The sequence below is a fragment of the Sorghum bicolor genome, chromosome 6, assembly GCF_000003195.3.
Source record: "Sorghum bicolor cultivar BTx623 chromosome 6, Sorghum_bicolor_NCBIv3, whole genome shotgun sequence".
Classification (NCBI taxonomy): domain Eukaryota; kingdom Viridiplantae; phylum Streptophyta; class Magnoliopsida; order Poales; family Poaceae; genus Sorghum; species Sorghum bicolor.
This window is the reverse complement of record NC_012875.2, coordinates 59,721,754-59,732,472: the sequence shown is the minus strand read 5'-3', so window position 1 is coordinate 59,732,472 and position 10,719 is coordinate 59,721,754. Positions and strand designations below refer to the sequence as shown.

At 45.4% G+C, this 10,719-nt stretch overlaps 2 protein-coding genes across 2 annotated transcripts; one reads left to right on the top strand and one right to left on the bottom strand.

Annotated features, from left to right (window-relative positions):
• On the top strand, positions 4,371-8,422 carry LOC8070309 (phytosulfokine receptor 1). The gene has a single exon (XM_021463250.1). It carries the CDS (start codon positions 4,961-4,963, stop codon positions 8,063-8,065), a length of 3,105 nt encoding a protein of 1,034 aa, XP_021318925.1. The 5' UTR covers positions 4,371-4,960; the 3' UTR covers positions 8,066-8,422.
• LOC8070308 lies at positions 9,075-10,719 on the bottom strand. Its single transcript, XM_002447261.2, has 3 exons — positions 10,503-10,719; positions 10,301-10,422; positions 9,075-9,283 (listed from the first exon to the last, which is right to left on the bottom strand). The coding sequence occupies exons 1-3, from the start codon at positions 10,649-10,651 to the stop codon at positions 9,264-9,266; spliced, it is 291 nt and encodes a 96-aa protein (XP_002447306.1). The 5' UTR covers positions 10,652-10,719; the 3' UTR covers positions 9,075-9,263.

The window sequence follows — 10,719 nt, the reverse complement described above, 5'->3', positions numbered from 1 at the left end:
AATAACTAATTGCACAGTTTGTCTATAATTTGCGAGACGAATCTTTTGAGCCTAGTTATTCCATAATTAGACAAATCCAAACGAAAGTACTAGAGTGCTCATTTTGCAAAAAAAAAAAATGAACTAAACAAGGCCTAACTGATGCTCGTAGCTCATCACTGACATAGTGACACTGGTTTACCCGCATACTGTAGCAGTGTAGCTAGCTAGCTGGCCTTGCTTTTTGCAGTTGCCAGTTGTGCTACGTGCTACCACGAGTGGAGACTGGGGAGTCAACCGGAGATAATGGCCGTTTTTTAGGGTGCACTCAAAGCGTCTAGGAAGGGCAGTTGCTAGTAATCTAACCCGGTCCGGCCTTTACACGCAAGCAAAGCAAGCTCATCACTCAGAGGCCGTAAGGGCAATCACAATGCAGACTGTATCATAGAGTATAAAGTTATTTATTACATCAAACAATGTGGACTTAGAGTCTAAATAAGACTTGGAGTCTTATTTTTTCTACCTCTTTTTTTCAATAAATATGCTGTCACATCAGCAAAATACCATAAATAATGTATAAGTAATTTGTCTTGGACTCTGTCATAGAGTCTTGCATTGTGAGTGCCCTAACAACGAACATAGTACAGCACCCGGGGGCCTTGTTTAGTTTAATAAAAAAATTACAATATTTTTAAATTTTTTATCACATCTAATATTACGACACATGCATGAAGCATTAAATATAGATTAAAAATAACTAAGTACACAGTTTGTTTGTAAATTACGAGATGAATTTTTTGAGCATATTTAGTCCATAATTATTTATCAAATACTAACGAAAATAGTACAGTATCTATTTTGAAAAAAAAATAAGAACTAAACATTTTGAAAAAAAACTAAACAAGGCCAGGAGTTAAACCTTCCATTTCTTCATAGCCACATGACTTATACGCATGGGACAAAACCTAATACCTAGTAGACTATCCATAGTACTCTCTCTCTCTCTATCTATAAAAAATACAACTATAAATTTGTGTGAATAACTTAACTTTATACATTTGTCCTATCATAAATGTTATTCCATCCGTTCAAAATTATAAGTCATTTTGACTTTTTGGTTTATCCCTATGGTCATCGGCTCGATCCTCCAGTTGCATTCATATTTAAAGGAAGGTCTTGTTTAGTTCCGAAAAGATTTCGGATTTTGTTATTGTAGCATTTTTATTTGTTTGTGGCAAATATTGTCCAATTATAAACTAACTAGGCTCAAAAGATTCGTCTCGTAACTGTGCAATTAGTTTTTATTTTCTTCTATATTTAGTGCTTCATGCACGTGCCATAAGATTTGATGTGACCATGAATCTTGAATTTTTTTTTAAATTCGGGGTGAACTAAACAAGGCCGAAGAAGAAATAGGAAAAAGAAAGAGACAACGACAAGTGGGTCTCTTTTGTTATTCTCTACCGGAATAGGTTTTGGGACCCAAATTTAGATGTTGTTGTTGAAGTTGAAGAAAAAAATTGAGCCCCCAACAAAAAGTAGAGGGAGCACCTAAATTTAAAATAGAAGCCTTAGTTTTTAGGGTTGCTGATGAAGTTGCTCTATGTACGTAACCAAACCAAACCAAAGGTAGCTAGCCAAACTTGCGCTTTGCTTGCGGAGCGGAGCGAGGAATATTACCTCTACGATAGGAGTAGACTAGAAAAGGCCAGAAGAGTGGGGAATGGCGTGAGGCGTAAGCGAAGCCGAAAGCTTCGCCATCGATCTCCACGGTCCACTCCACTACTAGTGTCCATGCATGGACCAGGGCCGTCGTCTCCGTCTCCGTCTCCGTCTCCGTCTGCATGGATGATGCATCTGGCCATTTGCCGATCGGCTGGGTCGCAGCGGCGCGCGCCTGCAGCCCGATTTGCTCCGCGCCGGCCGGCACCCATGATGGGACCGCGTGCCGCGCCCATGCGCCGCCCCGCCGAGACGTGCCACTTGGAAATGCCATGCACACAGCTCGACCGCTCTCCACCGGCCCCGTACGTACTTCGTCGCTTTGCGTGCGCGCTTGTTCCGCGCGGAAGAGGACGGACGTGGTGCGCCTCAGCTCACCGGCTCCACGGCACCCGGCAGGCACGCCCACCGACCGATCATGCGAGATGGGCGCCGCCGCCGCGACCCGCCGATATACGGAAACAAGGCCCCAAGACAAACCCAAGCTGCCAAACCACATGCATGCAGGCTGCGTGCGACGCACATGCACCGCACAGCGCTAGTTCTTCGTCACCGTGCTTCACGTACTGTACACATGACTACATCAGCACCAAGAGGCAGCGCGGCACACGTACCAGACCAGAATGGCAAGGTAGGCCTACCGCTGTCTCAGCTCAAAGTTTCCCTGCTGCTTTATTTTTCCTCCCTTTGTTTTCGTTTCTTTTCCAGGTCTTTGACTTTGCCGACCAATTAACCAACGACCCAGCATATGCATAGCTCACCTACAAATTCTGCATCGCTCATAAAAGACCACCAATGTGAGCCAACCGAATCCAAAAGACGAGAAGGGGAGGGGGGGGAGAGGCTTCATCCTGCTGCATGCAGACGTCCACGTCACATCGCGACCAGTACGAGTACTGCATCGGCTTCTACAGGATTAGTACAGTATTATTCACCCTGATAGCATTTTGAGTTTGACTAAACTTTATGATGTAAATAAGTGTTGGTAGATTTATAATTAAATACATTTTTATAATATTGTTACAAATCTAATTTGTGTCCTATAAATTGGTCAAGCATTGCTGGCTTTTTCTTTCATTAGTTAGACCAGGCTTTTACTCCTAACCAATAATTACTCAATTTCAATACGTAGTATACCATTATATATTTACATTGAAAATTTGAAATCGCTACTTATTTAGAACTATTCTTCTGTATCGTCACAAACTAAGCATATAATCAAATAGTACTTCTGTAATCAGTAACACCTCTCTAAAAATAACTATATTGGTAAAAGGTCTAGATAACTAAATAAGATATAGCTTACATTCATAGACAGAGTTATTATGCATATAGACTGCTAGTTTTACTCTATTGTGCTATCTCATGTAGTACGGTATAGTACAATAAAAATAAAACTAGCAGTGCAGTACTGACTCAATTACAAATTATAGGATGCTTTAATTTTTCTAAATATATTACTTTTATTATGCATATAGACATAAAGTATGTCTAAGTGTATAGTAAAAATCACGTATCTAGAAAAGACTAAACTTCGTATAATTTAATTAGAAATGGAGGGAGTACTCAGTGGATCACATCCTACGTGGTGCTACAGGTTTATTTGTATCCCTATAACTAATAGTTAGTTGCTAACTATTATCTAAGAACATGTTTAGATCTTTGGTTTTTAAGTCCAGCTAATGTCTTACCTATTATCTAGCTAGCTAACAATTAGCTATTATAGCTGGTTCCTTCTATCTAACAGTTAAGATACATTCAACACAGGCCGGATCTAGGGCCTTGTTCTGTTGGCAAAATTTGGGATTTCAGGTAATGTAGTATTTTCGTTTGTATTTAACAAATATTGTCCAATTATGGACTAATTAGATTTAAAAGATGTGTCTCATAAATTACAGGTAAATTGTGTAATTAGTTTTTATTTTTGTCTATATTTAATACTCCATGCATATGCCACAAGATTCGATTTGATGAAGAATTTAAAATTTTTGGTAAAAATTTTTGGAATTAAACAAGTCCTAAATTTAGCGAAGTAAATAATATCGAGAGTTGTCACGTAGTCCATTTGTCTAGAAAAATATAATTTCTAACATGGACTAGTGTCGAGGGAATTTATTTTACCCATTTTTAATCAGAATTATTTGTTTTTCCTGAATGCGTAGGAGAGCGGCGGTATCTTTGTATTTATAGATAGAAGAAGGATCGGTCCCTTATACGAACTTAATCAAAAAATTAACGAAAAAATAATATTTGTGATACAATATACTATATAAGATATCTTTGATTCGTCAAGAATATATCTTTATAGTATATCTATTTATATATATATATCGTAAAATTTAATAATCTATTCTACAGATTTGTTTAATTTTTAAGTATGTCGACTAAATAGAATTATCTCTTACCTACACAATCTTGAAGAACACTCTGGATTACTATAATGGAAAACTGTTGCCTTGTACTGGCACGCCTGTCGCCGTCGCCTTGACTCCACCTCTGTCACTCTCCCAAGTCCAAATAACCGTCCACATCGGCAGCCAGGAGCATTTATTATTTTCAGCACACTATCCGCGTCTGCCCACCCATTTCCTCCAGCACTGGTTTTTTTACAACGCCTGCCGCTTATTAATTGCAGCCGAATCAAACGCACAACTACTAGCACTGGTGCAGCGCCTACCATGTCCGTCGATGAGAGAGAGAGAGAGAGGGGGGGGCGCGAGAAAGCAAAGAGGTGTGTGGAGAGGAACAGAAATTGGATCTCTCTGAATAAAAAAACAGAGGGAAAGATAAACAAATCCGATCCGCACTGCTGCTGAGCGCATCGGAGTCAAAACCAACCGTCCCTGTCTTTCCTCTGACTTTCCCCCACCACTTCTTCCTTGTGATGTCGTCGTCCTCTTTCGGCCGCCTCACAATCCAGCGCAGAGCAGGGATGACGAGGTCGACGAGATCCTCCTCCATGCAGCGCTGCTTGCGCTTCTTTCTCCTCCTCTAAGCCTGCCGCCTGCCCGTCTGGATTTTGCTCCCGCTTAAAGGCGGAGTCTTGGGAGCTTCTGCGACGACTGCTGCTCTGCGCTCGTCGTCATCTCTCGCCGCTCCTGTTCTTGGTGCTCGGTCGATGCATGCAGCGGCAGCGTAGCCAGGTGGTGTGAGGCAGCTCCGGCGAGAATTGCTCACTTCCCTTGCGGCGCTCGCGGTCGTTCATGCCCGGCAGCAAAACAGCCTCCTTCCCGGATCCCGCCACCGCCTGTCGCCGGAGATGGGAGGCTTCCGCTGGCTGTTCCACTTCCTGCTCGTCTCCGCGCTGCTCCACGTCGTCCGTTCCGGTTCCTCCCTGGAGTCCCAGGCGTGCGACTCCGCCGACCTGAAGGCGCTCCTCGCCTTCTCCGATGGCTTGGACAGCAAACCCGCCGGGCTCGTCGGGTGGGGCCACGGCGACGGCGCCGCCTGCTGTTCCTGGACGGGCGTCGCCTGCGATCTCGGGCGGGTGGTCGCGCTGGATCTCTCCAACAAGAGCCTCCACGGCGGCATCTCCTCCGCGCTCGCCTCCCTCGACGCCCTCGCCGCGCTCAACCTCTCCCGGAACGCGCTTCGCGGCGCCGCGCCGGAGGAGATGGCCCGCCTGCGGAGCCTGCGGGTGCTCGACCTCAGCGCGAACGCGCTCTCCGGCCCGTTCCCGGCTGCCACCGCCGCCGCCGCCGGCGGCTTCCCGGCGATCGTGGAGGTCAACATCTCCTTCAACAGCTTCGACGGGCCGCACCCCGCGTTCCCCGCCGCGGCGAACCTGACGGCGCTTGATATCTCCGGCAACAACTTCTCCGGCGGCATCAACTCGTCCGCGCTCTGTCTTGCGCCGCTCGAGGTCCTGCGCTTCTCCGGGAATGCCTTCTCCGGCGAGATACCCAGTGGGTTGAGCCGGTGCAGGGCGCTCACCGAGCTCTCTCTCGACGGCAACTATTTCACCGGCAACATCCCCGGCGACCTGTACACGCTGCCCAACCTAAAGAGGCTGAGCTTACAGGAAAATCAGCTTACCGGCAACCTCGGCACTGACCTTGGTAACCTCTCTCAGATCGTGCAGCTTGACTTGTCCTATAACAAGTTCACAGGCTCCATCCCTGATGTCTTTGGAAAGATGAGGTGGCTAGAGTCCGTAAACTTGGCCACCAATAGGTTGGATGGTGAATTGCCTGCTTCCCTGTCAAGTTGTCCACTGCTGAGGGTGATCAGCCTGAGGAACAACTCGCTGTCTGGTGAGATTGCTATTGACTTCAACTTGCTGCCGAAGCTGAATACTTTTGATATTGGAACCAACAATCTGAGTGGTGTTATACCTCCTGGCATCGCCGTGTGCACCGAGCTAAGGACGCTGAATCTTGCAAGGAACAAGCTTGTGGGGGAGATACCAGAGAGCTTCAAGGAGTTGAGATCCCTGTCGTACCTCTCACTGACAGGGAATGGCTTCACGAACCTGGCATCAGCATTGCAGGTCTTGCAACACCTGCCCAACCTGACAGGCTTGGTGCTCACCAGGAATTTCCGTGGTGGCGAGACAATGCCAGTGGATGGCATCAGTGGGTTCAAGAGCATGCAGGTGCTCGTCCTGGCAAACTGTTTACTGAAAGGCGTAATTCCGCCGTGGCTGCAGAGCTTGGGAAGCCTCAATGTGCTGGACATTTCATGGAACAACTTAAATGGGAATATCCCACCGTGGCTAGGGAAACTGGACAACCTCTTCTACATCGACCTGTCAAACAATTCTTTCAGTGGTGAGCTTCCTATGAGCTTCACGCAGATGAGGAGTTTGATTTCAACTAAAGGCTCAAGTGAGCGGTCACCAACAGAGGACCTCCCATTGTTCATCAAGAGGAATTCAACTGGCAAAGGTTTGCAGTACAACCAAGTCAGCAGCTTCCCACCATCACTTATACTCTCGAACAATCTGCTTGTTGGGCCGATCTTGTCAAGTTTTGGTTATCTTGTGAAGCTTCATGTCCTGGACCTGAGCTGGAACAACTTCTCAGGGCCAATCCCTGATGATCTGTCAAACATGTCGAGCTTGGAAGTGCTAAATTTGGCCCACAACAATCTCAGTGGGACAATACCTTCATCTCTAACTAAGCTGAATTTTCTCTCCAAGTTTGATGTGTCATACAACAATTTGACTGGAGATATCCCTACCGGTGGGCAATTCTCCACATTCGCACCTGAGGATTTTGATGGTAACCCTACACTCTGCCTTCGGAATTCTTCATGCGCAGAGAAGGATTCATCTTTGGGAGCTGCACACAGTAAGAAAAGCAAAGCTGCCCTTGTCGGCCTTGGACTGGGAACTGCAGTTGGGGTTCTCCTTTTTTTGTTCTGTGCTTATGTGATCGTGTCAAGGATTGTTCATTCAAGAATGCAGGAGCGCAATCCAAAGGCTGTAGCAAATGCTGAAGACTCTGAGTCTAACTCTTGCCTGGTGCTGCTTTTCCAAAACAACAAAGAATTCAGCATTGAGGACATCTTGAAGTCCACCAACAACTTTGATCAAGCCTATATAGTTGGATGTGGTGGTTTTGGTCTTGTCTACAAATCAACATTACCAGATGGGAGGAGAGTTGCAATCAAAAGGCTTTCAGGCGACTACTCTCAGATCGAACGGGAATTCCAAGCCGAGGTAGAGACACTTTCACGGGCTCAACATGAAAACCTTGTCTTGCTGCAAGGTTATTGCAAGGTTGGCAATGACCGGCTGTTGATCTACTCATATATGGAGAATGGTAGCTTGGATTACTGGCTTCACGAGAGGGCTGATAGTGGGATGCTGCTGGATTGGCAGAAGAGGCTACGGATTGCACAGGGTTCTGCAAGGGGACTGGCATACCTGCATATGTCTTGTGATCCCCACATACTGCATCGAGATATCAAATCAAGCAATATCCTTCTGGATGAGAACTTTGAGGCCCATCTGGCCGATTTTGGCTTAGCAAGACTCATCTGTGCATATGAGACACATGTCACCACAGATGTCGTGGGAACCTTGGGGTATATTCCTCCTGAATATGGGCAATCACCCGTGGCAACTTACAAGGGTGATATATACAGCTTTGGTATTGTTCTGCTGGAGCTACTCACTGGTCGGAGGCCTGTGGACATGTGCAGGCCAAAAGGGACCAGGGATGTGGTGTCATGGGTGCTTCAGATGAAGGAGGAGGGCAGAGAAACTGAAGTTTTTCATCCAAGCATACATCACAAGGACAACGAAAGCCAGTTGATGAGAATCCTTGACATAGCGTGCCTTTGTGTGACTGCTGCCCCAAAATCAAGACCAACATCGCAGCAGCTAGTCGCATGGCTCGACAACATCGCGGAGTGCTGAGGTCTACTGCAATCCTAGTTGCCAGTGGCTTCAGTTTGCTTGCTTGAGCAGGATCAGCCTGATAGCTTGTTAAGAATGATTAGTTGTGTACATAATATTTTACATAGAGTGATATGCCGAGAGTTCTGTTGTCTTGCTCCCCTCTCAAGTAATGATATGAACATCTTCTTTTACTTCATAAGGTGGTTGCAAGATCATCAGAGTGTAAAAATGCTTTGTAGGCTTACCCTCATTACAATAATCTAGCGTTGATATGAGCAGCTCTCCTACAGGTTTGTGGCACGCCTTGTAACTTCAGTTATTCGTATGGGGCAGGTTTTGCAGTTGCAGCAAATTAACCAGGCATCTCTTCATGTTCATGCACAGCATCTCTTCATGTTCATGCACGTCTTCTTTGAATCTTTGTTGTTTGCTAAGCATGGTCCATTAGCACTGCAGATAGTAGCTGCAGAATATTGTTCAATGAGAATGATGAGTTTGTACAGCGAACACTGGCCCAATAAGTCTACAGAATTGTATCACCTATTGACTTCTTGCGTTTAATTGTTGGGCTTTAGGGTGCTGGTGTGTGTGTTTTGTTTTGTATTTTTATTTTTTATTTTTATTTTTTTTTGAGGGAAAGGGTTCTGGTATGGTTGTGCAGGGAACCAGTGGTGCAGAAATGTTTTTCCTTTTTGCTTGTAGTTTGATGGTCTGGTCACTCACCGAATTGCCTGACGTTCTAGCAGAATAACATTCATTCATACACATGTGAAGGCTTGAAGGCACTAGCCAACATGCTCATCATCCCCTTTTTAGAAAGGAAAATAAAGGTCGCTTGATCATGATGGCATTGACTGCTAGTATAGTATCATCATCATTCCTCGAATCCATAGGCCCAAAAGCCAGGCCAGATTTTCTTTCCTTCTTCTTTAACTTGTGTGACTTAGGAGCTCAAACATGTTTTGGAATAGCAAAGAATATTTGAACGGCCAATGACAATAATGAACCAACTGTTTGAAAGAGGAGCTGCAGGTAAGTCGTGGATCCACATAAATAAAATTCAAACATCAACGAATGCTAGTAGCACATCTTTGGATGATTCAGGTCACAAAATTCAATAAACATCAAAGGAAAAATTAGTTTACAAGAATCACATTATTACAGCCCTTGTTTGTAATTCCTAATGTCCATTGGTTTCTTCAGGCGCAGCTCGCTGTCACAAAGGCAAAGCATATCCTATATCACCAAATATAAGAGCAAGTAAGGCCAGGAATACAAGATGTAATAAAATATGCTGCCATTATATCAAATGGAGTAATTTTGCACACCTAAAGAAAAACTGAGGTATTTTTATTATAATGTACTAGTGTAACTCTGAAACGCACGATGAATAAATTCATTATTCATACTGCATACATAAAGATCTCTGTTGATCAATTTTTGTTAATATTGCAAGAAACAAAAGGTTATACAAAATCTAATGCACTATGGAAGTTGAGTTCACAAGTTTCCATATAGACATGCACCATTTATCACCGACAGCCAATAAGTCAAAGAATGGACACACACACTCCTTACTCCTTAGGCAGTACACTGATAACTCTGATATTAGACTCAGTTAGAACAGCTTCAACACAACTATACACATCCACAGAATCCAAAGCTCGAAAATAGGTCAATAATTTTAGACCAAAAAGGCTCCCTAATATCATGACTATTAAAAAAAAAGCTAATGGATTACTGCTAAAACAGTGGGCTATTGGACATAGATGTAAAAATAGCTCTGCAGAAGAACAGTCGAGCACAATTGACACTAATTGTTACTAAACCACAAATAGAAGGGAACATGAACTTTGGTGAATTTCATCAGGACAGCATGCTATTCATATGTATTCATCAGTCATGAGCTTTGGGGATTGACCTCATAGGTGCAAAGCACAGCAGGAAGGCACTAAGATGCACTCGTTACTAAATTAGGCAGTTCACTCACATGACTCCTCATGTCATGTATCTCGGTTTATATGGGTATATACAGGTGACAAACCAACGAGTACTGTGTAATGAGCTCAGTTCAAGAATTGATTGGTCCACTGAGGAATTGATTCGACAACGGTGGCAAAACGTTATGGTTAAATTAGCGATCTGACGTGGCACCCGACAACGAAAATGTTGCAGAGCACGCAGCACCCAACAACAGATCCAAATATTTGACAGCAAGCCGCTCAAATGGCAACAGACAGAACAAACGTTTACCTTGTGAGAGCGAACACCAGCAGGAGGAGTCAACGGCGATGCAGGACCTAAGCCGCGCGGCCGCCACCGCGCTGTGCAGCGGCAGGAGCGTCTCCAGCCCCGCCGACAACGCGGCCGCCGAACTGCACCGAAACCAAACCACCAACGTGAGCGGACGCGCCGAATCCCATCCGGATCAATCGCCAGGGAATCGGTTGGCTACCTGCGGAGGATCCGGGCGGACCGGGCAGCGGAAGGCGAGGCAAGGGGAGGCAGTGGCGCGCCGAGGACGCGGCCGGTAACGGGTGCGGAGCGGGCCGCCGACCTCACGGCTACGGCGACGGCGGCGGCGGTCCGGGACAAAGATGCCATTTCTTCTTCCCCTGTCTTCTCGCGTCGTGTGCGATGACGATGCGTCGTCGGTGCCGAAGCAAAACCTC